This window comes from Apodemus sylvaticus, chromosome 9 (genome assembly GCF_947179515.1).
Source record: "Apodemus sylvaticus chromosome 9, mApoSyl1.1, whole genome shotgun sequence".
In the NCBI taxonomy this organism is placed as follows: Eukaryota; Metazoa; Chordata; class Mammalia; order Rodentia; family Muridae; genus Apodemus; species Apodemus sylvaticus.
Genome location: NC_067480.1, coordinates 54,435,344 through 54,454,161, shown reverse-complemented (window position 1 = coordinate 54,454,161; position 18,818 = coordinate 54,435,344). Strand labels below are relative to the sequence as shown.

Genomic DNA, 18,818 nt, shown 5'->3' with positions numbered 1-18,818 from the left:
AGTTGACATGTGGTTGCTGGGACTTGAACCTGGATCCTCTGGAAGAGCAGTCAGTGCCCTCCACTGCTGAGCCATCTCTCCAGCCCCGAAGCCTAATATTATTAATGAAATTTCCCTTTAAGGCCCTCATTTCACCAGGCCTAAACCTAGGGTGTATTTAAGAAGTATGGGTCTATGGGCCCTTGTTGGAGACCCTTGTATTTTAGAGTTTAAAAAGATAGTGTGCTGCATGTACTAGGGTTCAGGGTAGCCCCTTTGATAGGTATGTTAATATTTCGGTTGTAAACCAAATGGATATGTACATGATATGGAATAGGCCTCTTCCTTTCCTGAAAGGTTTTCCAAGAAAATGACTTGACAGAAAAAAAAAAAAAAAAAAAAAAAAAAAAAAACCTAAGGTGTTGATTGTTTGAGGTGCTGGAACTCTGATGACAAGTCATGGATTTGAATCCTAGCTGTCTTGGGTATACCACAAACCTGTTTCGGGTTAAATAGCATTGGTATTATTTTCTCCTCATGCAAGGTTGTCTGGAAAGAATTACCAGTAATCAACTTTGCATAATAAATATTTTTTAATTTTTTTATTTTTATTATTTTTGAGACAGGGTTTCTCTATGTAGACCTGGCTATCCTGGAACAAATTTACTCTGTAGTTTTGAGAGGGAGAGGGAGAGAGAGAGGGAGAGGGACAGGGAGAGAGAGGGGGACAGGGAGAGGGATAGGGACAGGGACAGGAAGAGGGAAAGGGACAGGGAGAGGGAGAGGGACAGGGACAGGGAGAGGGAGAGGGACAGGGACAGGGAGAGGATAGTCTTGAACTCAGATCTGTTTGCCTCTGCCTCCTGAGTTCTGGGATTAAAAGTGTGCACCACCACCGTCCAGCAATAAAGATTCTTTTTTTAAATGTATTTTTTTAAGATTTACTTATTTATTATATATAAGTACACTGTCTTCAGATACCCCAAAAGAGGGCCTCAGATCTCATTACAGATGGTTATGAGCCACCTTGTGGTTGCTAGGATTTGAACTCAAGACCTTTGGAAAAGCAGTCAGTGCTCTTCAGCCCCAATAAAGATTCTTAAAAGATGGTTTGTAGCTTTTTTAAAAAATTAGATATATTCTTTATTTACATTTCAAGTGATTTCCCCTTTCCTGGATCCCCCCTCCCTGAAAGTCCCATAAGCCCTCTTCCCTCCCCCTGTTCCCCAATCAATCTGTTCCCACTTCCCTGTCCTGGTATTCCCCTATACTGCTGCACTGAGACCTTCCAGGACCAGGGACCTCTCCTTCCTTTTTCTTGGGCATCATTTGATATGTAAATTGTGTCTTGGGTATTATAAGCTTCTAGGCTAATATCCACTTATCAGTGAGTGCATACCATGAGTGTTCTTTTGTAATTGAATTACCTCACTTAGGATGATATTCTCCAGAAAAGTTTGTAGCTCTGAGTGTGTGCTTGGAGCAGTGAGGCCTTAACTGGCCTAGGTGACCAAATGCAAAGCTGGAAATGTGCCAGATGGCCCTGCTCCCATCCACCTGTTGCCCCAGCTATACCTTTCCTCACCAACATCTTCCACTCTGTCAGCAGCTTGTGGAAGGGACTTTCCTCTCCTTTGCCCTGTTTTCTCAGGCTCTGGCTTAAGTTACAGCTTTTCCCTCAGTGCTCCAGAGATCCGGACCACACTGCCCTGTGTTTCAGCGACCACTTATTTGCCCTATCACCCCACTGAACTGTAAGACATCCAGTCATCCACGTGCACACATTTGCTACCTTTCTTCTCCAGTCAGCTGTGTGCTTGATCTGTGTCCTTTGTCATAGCTTCTGGGAAGACAAAAAGGGGAACTTAGTAAACTGCAAGTTTGGGGGCCCAGTAGTCTGTTCCCTTCCCAGGGGCAGAGGGTAGGCATCTAGCCTCCCATAGAGAAGCCACAAACACCAGGTGGCTGCATTCTGTCCCGTGTCGGACATCCATGTCGGCTCAGCTGGCGTGACAATTTCCCTTCCCTATTCTCGTCTTCCCGGTAGCTGCTGAGTTTTACAGCTTTCTCACCCTGGGGTTTTTAAAATAAAACTTGAATTGTCCTCAAGACTAAAAAAAAAAAAAACAAAAAACAAAAAAACAAAACAAAAAACAACGACAAAAAAAAACAAAAAAAAGGAAAGGAGGGAAAGAAGAAAGAGGGGAGAGATGGAGGGAGGGATGGATGGATGGAGGGAGGGAGGGAAGAAGGAAGGAACTTACTTTAGGATTAGATTGCTCAGTGCGTAAAGCTGCATGCTTCCAAATGTGTAGACCTGAGTTCAAATCTCTTGATCTCAAATAAAGGTCAACATGTTGTCCTGTAATCCCAGCCTTCGTACGGGGAACAGGAGGACCTCTGGAAGCTCATGGGATGGCTAGCCTGACAGACACAGGACAGAACAGCATGGAGAGCTTCTCACACAAGATGGAAGGAGGGCGCCCAAGGCTGACCTGTAACCTCCGTAGGAGCACACACTCAGGGACCCACTTTAGCCTCGTCCTTGCCGTCCCTGTTCAACTTGGCGGAGAGCTCCCTTCCGCCCAGGATATCCTGCCCGCTTTGGGTTTCACATGTTCACCGTATCTTGGCTTATGAAGGGCACGCAGTAACTGATCGCACATAGACTGGGGAGGCAGTGCCTCTTATTCCATGTATTTATTTAGAAGGGCTGAGATCTGCTTGTTTAATTTAATGAATTCTAAATGAGTAAATGAATGATTTTTTTTCTCAAGACAGGGTTTCTCTGTGTAGCCCTGGCTCTCCTGGAACTCACTCTGTAGACCAGGCTGGCCTCGAACTCAGAAATCCGTCTGCCTCAGCCTCACAAGTGCTAGGATTAAAGGTGTGTGCCACCACCGCCTGGCTATGAATGAATTCTAAATGAATAAGGCCCAGGCGTTTTCCTGAGCCTGTGATTGCTTACTGGCAGCCTTTTAATAACTGCAAGGCCAGGGGACACCCACGGTTTCTAAGAAGCAGTTGTAACTGCCGCGCTGCAGCTGGGTTTGGAATGGGGTGTCCAGGGTGGGGAGAAAGGGAAGTGGTGCTTCTGTATTTTCTTAAAGTTTTATTTTCCAAACTCGGCACCCAGCTGTTTCTTCCTGCATTTGTAAGCACTGATACAGTAGCTTAGCCATGCATGGAGCACAGAGTCTGTCCACCCTAAGACCATTTTAACGTAGAATAAGGAGACTTTCATCCACGTTATAAGCAGTGGCACTTACAAAGAGATGCCTGGTAGGGTCCCTGATTTACGGGTTGATTGCCGCCTTCATCTCTTTAGAGTTAATCATTTATGCTTGAATAAATGCAATTTGGAAGTATCTTTACAGAAACTCCACTGGGTTCTGCCATTTCGGTTTAGGTGTTAGAATTGATCTCATTTCATAGATGAACAAATGGAGGCTCTCACTTACTCAAAGTTACACCTCCCCATTCCTTACCGCGTCTAAATCAGACAGTGCTGCATGCTGTCTCTGCTGGCCCGAGGAGGAAAGGCATGTATGTGCCACTCTAGCTGGCACGCTCGCCTGCCTGGCCTTGCCATCCAAGTCAGGAAATGTCAGCTGGGATGGCCCACGCTGACTGCTGACTGACTGGCCCTTGCCAGGGCCATGTTGGAGTTGCTCTGTTTTGTCCCAAGCCCCATACAGATTTGGGGTTCTCCTTGGTGGTGGTTGTGGTGTGGGGACCTTCACCTTTCCCCTTTAGTTTTGGGGAAAGATTTTCTGCGTTAGATTTTAGGTGCTTCTCCTACACTTAGCCACTCTGAGGCTGAAGCTGAGCCCCTGAGCCTGAGGAGAAGGAAGGTGTTAGAAGGCATGGAGCAGCCTTCGCTCTACCTGTGACATCAGCCTGGGCAAGAGGCCTCGCTGGGCTTTCCACCAGTGAAGAGGGTTCTGAAGGTGGCCAGCCTGCATTGGAGCCTGCATGTCCCTGTCTACTTCTGCCCCCTAGAGGAGAGAATACACCATAGCAAGAGAAAGGAGCTAGCAGTGGGGCTGCGGTCCTGTTACCCAGGCGTTGGTAGCCTTGTGGTGCTAACAAGCTCTCTGCAGTAGACCAGTTAAAAACACAATTAACAGTGAAGCAGAAAAAGGAGGTTTAGTTAGTGTGGCCACACTGGGAAGAGGAAAAAGAGGTTCGGTAATCCCTAATTCATGAGTTAGGTTTAAGTTGAAGGCAGGAGGTTTGCATAATTGAGCTGTCCTAGAAAAGGCCTGGTCCAACTCCTCATCGTCACCGGTGTCACCTGTGTTCCCGTCTCTCCTGCAAATCTGTCTGACCAGTCACCAAGCTTCAGCCCTTTTCTCCTCCCAGCATGAGATTCCGGGGGGAATTATAATTTCTCCAGTCAGTTGTTTTAACTGTCTGGCATAGGAAGGGGCACATGCGTGTTCCTGCCGAGTGGTTAAAGTCCTGGAGTAGCTTCTCTTGCTTTCCTGTCCTGGACCAAGCCTGGGTGTAGTTCTGCACTTTAAACCTTGCTTGCACCCCGGGAGATGGCTGGGGCGGGTGAGTGTGGTTGGTCATTTCTACCACCCACCTCTTAGAAGGAGAAAGAGGAATTTAATAGGTTACCAGCGACCTGTAAGCCATGTCCCCCATTCCCCCACTTTCTTAATAAGATGCTTGCTAATTGTGAGCTTAATGACATCCTTACTTTTCTATCTTTTTTCAATATTAGAGAATATAATTAATTTCCTGGAGAGGGTGGTTCAGCAGAGGATAAAAGTATGTATAACTGCAGTCGTAAGTAAAGGTGATCATGTAATCCTTACTGATGAGAGAGAGCATTGTTTGTCTTATAATGTGTATAAGTCACTGGACAACTATGAAGCTTAAGCAAACTATTCATTTGATTGTATCTCTTACGGTTGTTGTGGGTCAGGACTTTGGGAATTGTTCTGCCTTAGGGTCTGTGGTGAGACATTCAGAGTCTGCTGGGGCCAACCGAAGGCTTGGCTGGGATCAGAGGAGCCATTTGTTGGTTGCCTGGAAAGCTAAGGATGTCACTGAGAGGCTCCCGTTGTCCCACAGGTGGCCCTCTCCAAGACATTTCTTTCTGAGCTCTAATGTAAGGCTTCCTGAACACAATTTAAAGCCACTTTGTCTTGGTATAGAGCAGGGCGTGGAAAGTTCGAGTATACGCTATGTCTGCACAGGCACTGCTCCCCAGGGAGCAGATTCAAATACTCACGCCAGTTCTCACCTGCCTGGTGACTGCCACCCAGAGCACTGCTTAAGCAAAGCTGTGTTCCTTTTCCTCTTTATTTTGTCCTTCCATTCTCACCAAGCACCTAGAAGACAGATTGAGATCTTCCTCTCTTACAGTTATAGTTTATTTGTGATTGGCCAAGCTGGGTGGGCAAGAAGGCTGAAACTTGTATGTGACGGTCTGTGCTTCGTAGGACTCCTAGCTGGACAGTGCGCTGAGAACTGGTACTCATAGTCATGCGACCTTCAGTTGCTTCCCCCGCCCGCCTTGATCCCTTCCCGTGCAGTCTTAACTTACATCAGACGTCTGCTCTCGGCCCAAGCTAGACTGCTGTAGTTATTGCGTGGTTCAGTTTGGAGCAAATGTAGGATAGATTTCTGGAGAGTCCACACCACTGGAGAGGGGTTGGCATTGGAGACGGGACACAAAAACAAATCCAGGGAGGTGGACGGACAGTCTGAATGGGAGATGCTTGCTGAGTCTCTAGGTTTAGGACAGAGCAGCTTTTCTGCTCAGCAAATTTTGAACTAGAGGAATTTGTCAGATGAAGAACAGAAAAGCAGTGGGAGATGGAAAGTGGGGTAGAAGTTTTGAATGGGGAGGAGAAAGAAATTCCCACTTTTTGTTATCAAGGATATTAATTGATTTAAGAGGCTGTGTTTATTCTCCTAGTAAAGGCAAACTGATCAGATGAGTAAAAAGTGGACTTGATAGGATCTAGAGCCACAGAAACTTCTAGAATATGTGGGAAATCTTTTAGGCAATGGAATGAGATTGAATATTATTTATAATAGCACCATATCTTTATTTATATTGTTTAATCCTTACAGCACTCTTTCTGGTTGGTGGCTGTCATCACTTCCTCTAAAGCTAGGGAGTCTCACCTTTCTTATAGTCCTGCAGTCCAAGGTCAGGATTAGAAAGCAGGCGTGTCGGGCTTAAACTTGCTCTATTACCTTATAGTTCCTTTCATGGCAAAGGCAGCCCAGGATACCTGGAGACTAGGAGTGAAACTGGGCAATCTAGACGTAGCCACGACTTAGAGCTAAGGGCCTCTGTGTAAGTCCACAGCAGGGGGAGGAAACTTATAACCCAGACTGCCATTTAAACACACACCTGGATTTACACCCTGCAAACACTCTCATTCCTATGCACTTTGAGGAGAGAGCTTTTTGAAGAACGAACCTTTTACTTCGGTTTGGTTGACAGGACAGTAATTTTGTTCTTTCTTGCTTTATTGGCATTGGGTGGGTTCAATCTTGGCTGTGGGCAGAGAAAGCAGTGTTGCAGGAAACGTGCCTTCATGAGAAACCTGGGGCACAAAATTGCAGATTTCATGTTTAACTGCTTCTACTTTGGGAGGCCTCAGCGTATCCTTATGTAGAAACACGTATGTACGTAATGGAGACCAGGCCAGGCTAGGCATCATGCCTGTTGTCTCTTGGCTCTTCACACTTCTATGTTGTTTTCTGTTGATTCTCTGCAGGTTATCTTCAAGAGACCTTCACTTCCCTGGGCTATCATGTCCAGCCTTTCTTGTTTCCCACATCACATGACATAACCGAGATTGTTCGCCGATTTGCCTGTAAGACCCAACATCAAGACTATGACAGCTTTATATGTGTTCTGGTGAGCCGAGGAGGCTCCCAGAGCATGATGGGCGTAGATCAGGTTTACTCAGGATTCTCTTTGGAGTGTGTCAAGAACATGTTCACGGGGGACACGTGCCCTTCTCTCAGAGGGAAACCAAAGCTCTTTTTTATTCAGAACTATGAGTCGTTAGGTAGCCAGTTGGAAGACAGCAGCTTGGAGGTTGATGGGCCATCAATAAAAAATGTGGACTCTAAGCCTCTGCCACCCAGACGCTGCACAACTCACCCAGAAGCTGATATCTTTTGGAGCCTGTGCACAGCAGACGTATCTCACTTGGAGAAGTCCTCCAGCGCATCCTCTGTGTATCTGCAGAAACTCTCCCAGCAACTGAAGCAAGGCAGGTGAGACACCAAGGGCTGCGCCTTCTACCTTTGTCCTTGACCACATGTCTGTTGCCTTGCTTCCAAGATGGATATCACCACCATGCTCAGTCCGGTGGACCTTCCACAGGACAGAGACTTTCCCTCCCCGGTTAGGGTTGCTTCGGGGAATGTTACAGACTCAGCACAGCTTATGAACATTTCGCATCAGTCGGCTTGTATTTTGGATGTATTTAGCTTACTCCCCTAACATAAATTAAGCTTTACATAGGTATGTATTATAGAAAAAGCACAGTGTATGCACTGTAGGGTTCAGTGCTGGCCCCATTTCAGATATGGTCCCACTGATGGTCTTGGTTTTCACAGATAACGGAATGACTGTAAACGTTTTTGATGTTTATTAGGAGGAGGAAACCATCACTAGCTTCTAGTTAACAGAATGAAGCTACAATGTTCAAGTATAGGATTAATTGGCCTTTTTAAATTTGCTCCCTAACTACAAAGACTAACAGTGTTGCTGAGCTGTCAAATGCTTGCATTCCAAGGACTCAGGTGCTGCTCCAGCATTCTCAGTCCCCTCAGTGGTGGCTCAGCAGTGTGTGTGGGGGCTGGGTGGGGTGCAGCATTCCAGAGTAGATGCTTGGTGGGGGGTAGGTAGCATTGGCCTTTGTAGACTTTCTCTCTTTGTATGGGGTATTCAGGTGGCTTATCCCCTAGCTGGTGTGTTCTCAGAATAAAATTCCACTGTCTCTGTGGAAGGAGACGACCCCAACCCGCCCCCCCCCCCCCCATCACTGGGCCAGAGCACTGCCAGGCTGTTTGGATTATTTGCTCATTTGTTAAGCAACGCAGAGGATTTTTAAAAGGATGAGTTTCAAAGGACTTTCACACTTTCACACCTGTGGGCTGTCTTCTCTTTGGGGTTTGCATGTCATTAAACTTTTCCTTTCTCTTCCTCTAGGAAACGGCCACTTGTGGACCTCCATGTTGAACTCATGGACAAAATATACGCCTGGAACAGTTCTTCTACGCAGAAATACAGTCTCAGTCTGCAGCACACTCTGAGAAAGAAACTCATCCTGTCTCATTCCTGAAAGCCCAGAGCCTTCTGAGTTCTTGGTATATCATCTAGGGTGGCTCGGGAGCGATGGATCGGGCGCAGACCTCGGAGGCTGCAGCTGCTTCGAGTTGTGGTGTGAATGCTGCCTTCTGGTCCCCTGCACACAGACATGAGCCAAACATTCCTGCTGCTGTGGGGCAGCTACTCCAGCCACGTGCCTTTACCACTCCGATGGACTGAGTTCTCCGAGACTGGGAGGCACAGTAAACTTCCCACTTACATCCTTAGGATGTAAGCACCTAAGTGTGTCATGTGACTGGGCAAATTGTTTTCATGGCTACAGTATGCATATCTAATCATTTAGTAAGTACTTTCACATTTGCCTCCGATTTCTGTGACCTAGTTCCATATCTGCATTCTTTTTCTGGGAAAACAAATTTTATTATGTATGTTTAATATTTCCAATATAATGCTGTGTGATGCATATAGATAGAAAAATAGTTACCCATGAGCTGGTCCTGACCCTCACCAGCTATGCAATTGATGGCTTGGGTGAAGGAGAACTAGCCCTGCTCCTTGAAGGTCATAGCGCTTGGGATAGTAGCCTGTACCTGGCCTGAGCAGCACAGTAGGGCCAGCCCCAAGGACATAAGAGTGAGTGGGAGAGCTCGCCTCGGTTGGCTCAGGAACAGGAGGACAGGTGGGCTGACCAGCTCTGCTACCATCCAGGGCTTTGAGTTGGCCCAACCCAGCATCCACATTGTCTGTGAACTGCTGGAGTGTGTGAAGGGGCTGGTCCTGCAGAACTAAAGTCTCAGGATCTCCATGACACAGGGCAACAGCAGGGTATCTGAGAGGGGTCCCAGTGAGGAGCCAGTATTTACAGTGTTCCAGAAGCCAGGGGCCTCAAACCAGACCAATGACTCATTGTAATGAACATTTGTAAGTAAAGATGGGTAAACACATGGGTATATTGTGGGACACACTGTGACACATAGGGGCTTTTATGGAGGTTTTTTTGTTTTGTTGTTTTGTTTGTTTGTTTTTATTTTTTGTTTTCTTTGGCAGAAACAGATTGCAAGGGCAGAGAGTGGATATGGAGGCCTGGAGAGATGAGTGGGATTGGGGTGCATGATATAGAATTCACAAAGAATCAAAAAAAAACTTAATAAGTAAATAAATAAAAAATGGTTGTTTAGTGAAACAGATTAGCTTATTTATAATTTATATAGCTAGCTTTTTTGTAACAGGATCACATAGAATTTATTTATTTATTAAATACTTTTGAAACAAGATTGCAAAGTCCTGCCTGTTCTAGCGTGGGGAGGCCAAAGGCTCACACGCCCTGAGCCAGTCTGGGGATGTAACAGCGCGTTTGTAAGGGAGAGGAGAGAGAAAGATTCCAACACATCTAACACAATATAATTTTATTAGCTGCTATAAAACATGGTCATTTTACTTATGTGTACTCTTGAGAATCTAATAATAGAATCTCTATCTGTATTTAAGAATAGTAGGCAAACCCCTCCCCTCGAGGTTTAGGGACCTGTTCAAAGAGGGGGCGAAAGTCTGTAAGAGCCAGAGGTGGCTGATGATTCCAGGCAAGCAGCATCTTTCAGATGCAGCAGGGCCCATGCACCGTATGAGCACACAGACACTGTGACAGCACAGGTTCAAACCAGCTGAGTCCCAGCACCGAGAAAGGGTAGGAAGTCGTTGGCCATTGTGGTCACAGGTGAGCACACTGGGAACCAGGAATGTTCAACACTCAGGGCTGCCTCTTCAAGGGGAGAGATGTGTAACCTGCTTCTGCCCAGAAGGCAGGAACACTGTGACTCATAGCTGGTGGCCTCTGCACTGTGTGCACAGCCAGGCCACGCTGCCTCCCTCAAACTCACGTTTCTGTCAGTCAATCCGCAGTCTGTCCTCCCTGCCACCCTCATCAGGACCACTGTTTATCCTGCGCCTGCTTCCTCAGTTAATCCAGAGAACCTATCTGTGTGGAAGAAGTTGCTTGTACTTCACAAGAGTTTCAATATAGCCATCTCTTAAGCTTTTCTGTACACATAGGACTGATTAATTTCCACCATTTTGAAATTGTGCTGTGCTTAAATATGCCTAAAATAAACTACCCGTGTCAGACTCCAGAAGTTTGGACAAAAACTGTCCACTGAGTCATGTTGAGCCAGACTTCCTTCTTGCCTCTTTTGGATCAGCACCCTGCTGGTTGAGGTGTTTGTAGAGATCCCCACAAAGGGGAGGTTCAACCAAGAAGGCTTGTGAAATAGATGGCTGCTAAGAAAGGCAAATCAGTTTTCTCCTGTGGAGTGTTGCTGGGCTTTTCCACTACACGCCAGGGCAGGCCCCACCCCAGGAGTAGTTGACTGACATAAAATGTACTCAGTGTGTTTGCCTTTTTACTGATTTTCTTCCTTCCTTCCTTCCCTCCTTCCTTCCTTCCTTCCTTCCTTCCTTCCTTCCTTCCTTCCTTTCTTCCTTTCTTTCTTTCTTTCTTTCAGCATACTTGTTTGCTTTTCAACTTTTTTTTGTTGAGAGAGAGAGAGAGAGAGCAAGAGAACATGAGGTTGTATGAGTTTGTGTGGGGTAGGATCTGGGAAGAGTAGGGAGGGAGAAAGAGCATCTCACTGGGCTGTTTCAAGGACGACGTGTGAGGGGTTCTTTACAGCCGCTTTTGAGTGATGCTCTTTATTAGTTGTGTCGTTGATTGTACCACACTATGAAGGGGCTGTGTTGGAAGGACTGAATCAGACTTTGAAAAGTTGGTGGGATTTGGCAGGTCGTGATAGGAAGAGACACATAGGAAGAGACACAAGACAAGGGGAGGAGCCGACGGGAGATGCACCACGTGCCTTAGAGGCCTTGCGTGTCACTTTTAGCTGGAACAGGTATACACAGTGATGGTGTCAGTGTGAAGTCAGGAGGTGGGATGTGGCCCTGATGTGGAGAAGGCCCCACTTTTTCCCTTTAGTTAGTTGTCCTGTAAGATATTTCTCCTTCCTTTAATAGTAGGATCTTTGATTCCGTCTTGGTTCCTTTTGTACACAGAATTAGTTTTTTTTGTTTTTCACTGATTGTGATTTTTGCTGAAATATTTTAGACACATTAAAAGATAATTATGTACAGAAGACAATAATAAATACCCATTTTAAATAAAATGTCCTAAACTTGTATATGAATACTCTTAATATAGTTATTTAAGGCACTGCTCTTAAATAAAATATTTCAAACTAATAGTTAGACAAGTATTTGGTTAAGTCCATTGTTATGATGGGCTTCCAAGAGATTCTGTCACTATTAACATTATAAGTATAAATAAGAACATAAATAAGAACATATATTAGTTAATGGGCATTTAAACACTCGGTTCCCAGGTGTGCTGTTTGAGAGGTGTGTCCTTGCTAAGGAAGTATGTCACTGGGGGCAGGTTTTCAGAGACTTACACCCTTCCCAGTTTAATTTTTCTGCTTAATGTTTGCTCTTTAAGATATGAGCTCTCCTCTCTCTCCTTTGACTCCGATGCCTTTGTGGTACCAGCACAGACTATACCGTGAATGTCAGCTTTGTCTTCTATAACCTCCTTTGGTTGTGATGTTTTATCACAGCAATAAAAATTAACTAATACAGCAGATGTTGTCTTCATTATTATTCCTTCCCATTTCATAGATGAGGATGGTGAGGCACCGTGGTGCTTGCCCAGAGCCATCCCGCACTAGTGTGTGGATTTAAGCTGAACAGAGAGTCAGTCCCGTGAGACATGAGCTCCGCACAGTGTTGTTCATATAGCAAATGCCCCTTGCTAATATTACACGGAAGAGGACCCCAAACCCTTCTCACAGGAAACCAAACAGTCAGAAAGTGGAATTCTAAGAAAGTCACTGTAAAGTGGAATAAGAATGACAGAGCTTTGTCTTTTCTGTTTTCTAAATTTTCATCAATACCTGTCCATACATCTGAGGATGTTGCCTTCTGTACAAAGACCCAGGCGTTCCTTTCTCCACTCCTTTAGGGGCAAGGGACCCTGTCCTTGTTCCTCTGAGGAGGAACTGCCTGTGAGACACCCTCCCCCAGTCTTGTTCCATTCCAGCCCCTCTGGTCTGTGTACCAGAGGCTATCGGCAGAGAGCTCTGGTGGGGGCCAGGTGGGGCCAGGCAAAGCTCCCCCCAGTTCCTTCCGGGTCTCCCGGGCTTCAAGCCCTAGATTGAAGGCCCGCCACCCCACACCCAACTCTTCCTCTTCTGTGAATGGCCCATTGGTGGGGCCCTTGAGCCCTTCTCTTCACAGAGTAAAGCAGCACTTTTTCAAGATTAAGAATAATCTTATGCCATTATTCTTGTTAGAATTTGAGGTTAACGTCACTGTCCTCAACAGCCCCCAGCATTTCAAATTGCTTTAACTTGAAAGACTACTGTCCTAGGAACTGAGAAGCTAGCACTCCACATGTGTGCTCCGTAGAGGACATTTCATATTCAGATTGTAACTGTAGATGTGATGGCTGGAGTTCTAACTCTCACAACTCTGGAGAGGATGACTATACAGTAGGGGTAGCTAAGTCACGAACAAGAGGCAGCCCTGTTGGATGGGACCATTAAGGAGTAGCATCCGCCAGGCATGGTAGTTCCTACAGAGGCAGGAGGATTGCCACAAGTTTGAGGCCAGACTGTGCCCTGCCCCATCCCTGGTGAAAAGGGAGCAGACTCAACATACTGCCTCCAGATTACCTCCCCTTGGACTCTCATACGTGAAGGAAAATAAGGGGCAGCAAGATGACTCAGTAGTAAAGGTGCTTCCTGCCAAGGCTGAACACTGAATCCCCAGGAAGGAGATCTCAGAAAGCTGTCCTCTGATCCCCACAAGAGTGCCCACCCCATCAGCATATGTGCGCAAAAATCAATAAATGTAATTTAAAAAACCCACAGAAAATATTGCCAAGATGAGGGTCACTTTAGGCACTGTCATAGTTTCATATTGCACGTCTGTGGTGTTTTGAGTTAATTTTGTTAAAAGCTAAGATTTGTATCTAGATTTTTCCTGGGTTTTGGCTTGTTCTGCATCATGGACTGAAAGAGCATTTTCCAACTGAATTGCTTTGATGCTTTTCAAAGGTCAGGGGGTTGTGTTTGCAGGGTCTATTTGTGACCTTAATTGTACTCTGTTGATTCACTGATGTGTTATTTCAGAATCAAACTATCTCGATGTGTAGCTTTACATCAAGCCTTGATGTGAACAGTGCTGGGGGATGGAGAGTTCTGCTGGGATGTGTCTGGCCTTGTGGGGATCTTTTGTCTCTTACAGGTCTCACTATGCAGCTCAGGTGTGGGATTTATCTTTGGCCTCTGCCTGCCGGGCGCTGGGATTCCAGGAATAATCACTCTGTTCCATTTTAAGGAGTTTCTATCATTACATTAAAAAATAACTTCTTTAAAAAAGGTCTGATGTCTTTGATATTTATCACAGTGCATGTGAGACATAATCTCTGTTTGTCTTCCTCTCCTGTGGACGGCATGCCTGCGTGTTTTTATATGATGCTAAGCATTCACATTTTCCACTATTTAAGCAAAGGGTAAACAAAACAAAACAATCTACTTTTTAAAATCACATTGCTCGAATCTAGTAAATAGGAATGAGGAGTCATTTTAGATATTTGAATTCTGGAAAAGACCAGTAATTTCTGTGTATAATATTTATATGTGCCTCAATAAACCTTGCAAGCCAAGTTGATTTTTCCTTTTTCCTCTTTCCTTTTTCTTTTTCTCCTCCCGCTCTTCTGTTTTTCTGACCCTGCTGCCCTCACATCCCAAGTGTCAGGGCTATAGCCATGTGCCACCTGCTCAGTTTATGACAGGCAAGCTTTCTAGCAAATGAGCTCATCTTCAGCCTTGGTCTTTTTTTTTTAATGATAAAATTAAAGATTAACATGGAAAATATTTCAGATAAACACATTAAAATTGACAATTTTCATGGAAAATTAAAGAGTAAAGTGGTAGACATGTAAAACATTGTTAAATTAATTGAGATATGGAATAGAAACATTTTATGATAGAATTGAAGATTTATGTGGAAAATATTTCTGATAAAATTGTAGGAAAATGTAGAAAAACATGTTAGAATTGAATATTATCATGGAAAATTTTATATAGATATAATAATGGTAGGCATAAAAGTAATCCTAAGTTGGTTGAAAGTAGAATTATAAACATGATAAACTTGAAGGTTTACATGGAAAATATTTCTGATAAAATTGAAGAAATATATAGAAAAACATGTTAACATTAAAGAACTTGTTTCCATTAAAGATCATGGAAATTATACACATAAAATGATAGGCATAAAGATAATTCTAAGTTGATTGAAGGTGGAATTATAAACATTTTCAGATAAAACTGAAGATATACATGGAATATATTTCTGGTAAAGTTCAAGAAATATATAGACAAACATGTTAAAATGGACTATTTCATGGAAAATTTTACATATGAAATGGTAGATATAAAAACTCTTTCTAAATTAATTGAAGGTAGAATTAGAAACATTTGTGATAAAATCAAAGATTTACATTGAAAACATGACAAAACAGAGGAAATATATAGAAAGACATTAAAATTGAAGATTATCATGAAAAATAATGCAGATAAAATGGTAGACATAAAAACATTACTAAATTAATTAAAAGGGGAATTACAAACATTTTCTGATAAAATTGAAGGTTTATATGAGAAATATTTTGTTAGTCTATGTCTTTTTATTGGGGAGTTGAGTCCATTGTTGTTAAAGAGATATTAAGGAATAGTGATTGTTGCTTCCTGTTATTTTTGATGTTATTTTTATGTTTGTGTTGGTATCTTCTTTTGGGTTTGTTGGAAGAAGATACTTTCTTGATTTTTCCAGGGTGTAGTTTCCCTCCTTGTGTTGGTATTTTCCATCAATTATCCTTTGTAGAGCTGGATTTGTGGACAGATATTGTGCAAATTTGGTTTTATCATGGAATATCTTGGTTTCTCCTTCTATGATGATTGAGAGTTTTGCTGGTTATAGTAGCCTGGGCTGGCATTTGTGTTCTCTTAGGGTTTGTATGAGGTCTGCCCAGGATCTTCTAGCTTTCATCATCTCTGGTGAGAAGTCTGGTGTGATTCTGATAGGTTTACCTTTATAAGTTACTTGCCCTTTTTCCCTTACTGCTTTTAATATTCTTTCTTTGTTTAGTGAATTTGGTGTTTTGATTATTATGTGCTGGGTAGATTTTCTGTTCTGGTCCAGTCTGGAGTTCTGAAGGCTTCTTGTATGTTCATGGGCATCTCTCTCTCTAGGTTAGGGAAGTTTTCTTCTACAGTTTTATTGAAGATATTTACTGGGCCTTTAAGATGTAAATCCTCACTCTCGTCTATACCTATAATCCTTAGGTTTGGTCTTCTCATTGTGTCCTGGAGTTCCTGGATGTTTTGGGTTAGCAGCTTTATGCATTTTGCATTTTCTTTGACTGTTGAATCAATGTTTTCTATGGTATCTTTAGCACCTGAGGTTCTTTCTTCTATTTCTTGTATTCTGTTGTTGATGTTTGCATCTATGACTCCTGAATTCTTTCCAAGGTTTTCTATCTCCAGAGATGTCTCACTTTGTGATTTCTTTTGTTTCTGCCTCCATTTTTAGATCCTGGATGGTTTTGTTCAGTTCCTTCACTTGATTGTTTGTGTTTTCCCATAATTGTTTAAGGGATTTTTGTGTTTCTTCTTTAAGGGCTTCTGCCTGTTATCCCATGATCTCCTGTATTTCTTTAATGGATTTTTGTGTTTTCTCTTTAAGGGCTTTTACCTATTGACCGATGTTCTCCTGTATTTCTTTAAAGGAGTTATTTAAGTCTTTCTTAAAGCCCTCTATCAGCATTATAAGATATGATTTTAAATCCAACTTTTGCTTTTCCATAGAGTTGGGGTATCCAGGACTTGCCGTGGTGGGAGAACTGGGTTCTGATGTTACTATGTGGCCTTGGTTTTGGTTGGTAGGGTTCTTGTGCTTGCCTTTCACCATCTGGTTATCTCTGGTGCTAGTTGGCATTATTGTCTCTGACTGGAGTTTGTTCCTCCTGTGGTGCCAATGGTGGCAAGAAGACTTCCATCCCAGCTGCCCCACTGATTTTATGTCCTGTGTGCTCCTAGCTGGTCCCCTCCAGAGAGAAGGTGGAGATCTCACCTCTGCGCTCAGAAGTGAAAGCGCTGCTGGGAAATCATTCTCTCCTGGTGTGCTGTGTACAGAAGGCTGTGGAGTTTCCTGGCTCCCTGGTGCTGGTCTTTCTTCTCTAAAATATATTTTTACTAGCTTGTATTTGTTGTGCTGAGTAGGAGTTTTGTCAGGGTGATACTTGTGTGGATGAGTATAGTGCCTTTTAAAGGTCTCCATTCCCAGTATCACCCACTCAGATGGTCTTCCTCTCTTTCTCTGTCCAAATCTCTAATGGTTCTCTTTCTCTTTTCATGCCCCCTCCTGACTGGATTCTGCATATGAGACCTGGGTTTTCTGAGTCTGGGCTATTTTCATAAACATGGTAGCTTCCAATTCCACCCATTTCCCTGCAATGGCAGGTCCGTTCTTTATGTCAAAGCATTATAGCATACTTTGTCTGCTCTTTACTCCTTATCCATTGGTAGTCAGCCCATGCCTGACTTAGGTATTGTGGGTAGAGCCCAGGTGAGCATAGAAGTGGAGTTTAAGCTGAACTTAAACTTCTTTTGGGTTTCATTCTTTTGGGTATGGCCTCTGAAGTGGTGTAGACAAGTTACATAGTAGTTCTGTTTTCAATCCTAAAAATTTGTGCAGATAACTGTGTTGTCTCCATGTTTGTCAGTGCATTCCATATGTACTTGATGTCTTTGGAGGCCATAAGAAGACATCTGATCCCCAGGGCCTTACAGATGGTTGTGAGCCTTCTTGTGGGGCTGGGAGTTGAAGCTGGGTCCTCTGGAAGAGAAGCTGGTGCTCTTAACCACTGAGCCATTTCCCCTGCCCCTAATTCGATTTTGAGGGGGCGGGAGGGTACTCTACACTGGTTTCCAGTCCCACCAATCATGTTAAAGGTTCCCGTCTCCTCCCAGGATCCTTATAGTTGTTGGCTTTTGTCTTCCTATGATAACCATTCTAAGATGAGAGAAAATCTCAGTACTTTTGGTTGATTGACACTTTCCTGATGGCTAAAGATGTTGAACATGTTTTCATATATTCATTGATCCATTGTCCATCTTCAGTTAGAAAGTGTCTATTGATCAGATTATTTGTTTTTATTGTTCCATTTTTAAATCATGTTATATCTTGGCTATTAATTCCCTCTTGGATGAGAAGATGACCAAGATTTCCCCCAATGGTGAGTAGTCTCTTCATTCTGCTAGCTCGTCCCTTTCCTGTGCAGGAAGCTCTTAATAAAATACTATGGAAAAGTTTCTTGTTAGTGTTTCTCAAACAACTGGAGCTCTGCTTGGGAAGCTGTTGCCTGTGTTTACATCTGAAGGTTCACCCGCCTCCTCCCTTCCCCCCACCCAGTGGTTTCCTGTACATGTGGATATCCCGTTTCCATAGCAACATTTGTTGAAAGGCTCTTTACTGTAAATCTGTGACACCTTTGTTAGAGAGCTAAGTGTCTGTGGCTGTGGGGCTCATTCCTGGGTCCTCGGCTCCAGTCTGTTGGTCCGTGCATTCACCTAGGATGTTCTTACACGGCTCTGTAGTATCAGTTACAGTGAGCTACTATGATGCCGAAGCAGGTCTTCTGCGGATTGCTTTGTTGTGTTTCCATCCAATGTTAGAATGCTAGGGGTTTTATTTGTTTGTTTTTTAGGAACATCATTTGAAGTTTATTTGTTTTTGTTTGTTTTTGTTTGATTGTTTTTGTTTTTTTTTTTTTTTTTTGGAGACAGGTTTTCTCTGTGTAGCCCTGGCTGTCCTGGAACTCACTCAATAGACCAGGCTGGCCTCGAACTAAGAAATCCACCTGCCTCTGCCTCCCAAGTGCAGGGATTAAAGGCGTGCGCCACTACTGCCCAACCCATCATTGGAAGTTTTGCTGGGCCTGCACTGGCTCTGTATTACTTTGAATAAATAGTCATCTTTCTACATCACCTGCTGATCCATGAGCAGGAGAAATCTTTGCATTGTCTCGCGGCTTCCTCCATTTCCTTCTTCAATGTTTTTAAGTTTTCCTCATCACATTCTTTCACTTCCTGATTGGGCTTTTGACTAGGGTTTTTGTTGTTGTTGTTTTAAATTGTTGTCAGTGAGATTTATTTTCTCAAGAGAGCCTATTGATTTTTTTAAAAACTGATTTCATACTTGGCACTTTGCCAGAAGTTTATCATCTCTAAGCATTTTCTGATGATCTGAGCATCATCTTCAAGGTTTTTTTCCCCCATATTCTACTTTGTGTATGTGTGAGAACTGTTTTTCATTAATTATTTTTATACACTCCATATTTTATTCCCCACCCCGCCAAAGCCTGTCTACCCTCAGACTGTTCCACATCCCATACCTCTTCCCCTCCCCC

General features: G+C 43.6%; 1 protein-coding gene across 6 annotated transcripts in view; it reads left to right on the top strand.

The window, feature by feature from the left end:
• Positions 1–11,919, top strand: part of Cflar (CASP8 and FADD like apoptosis regulator) — a 49,297-nt gene extending 37,378 nt beyond the window's left edge. For all 6 annotated transcript variants that reach the window (XM_052193599.1, XM_052193595.1, XM_052193596.1 and 3 more), the window contains 2 exons: positions 6,729–7,236; positions 8,177–11,919. In XM_052193599.1, coding sequence (XP_052049559.1) covers positions 6,729–7,236; positions 8,177–8,309 — 641 coding nt within the window. In that variant the 3' untranslated portion in view covers positions 8,310–11,919. The remainder of the gene's footprint in view (positions 1–6,728; positions 7,237–8,176) is intronic.
• The last annotated feature ends 6,899 nt before the right edge of the window (positions 11,920–18,818 follow it).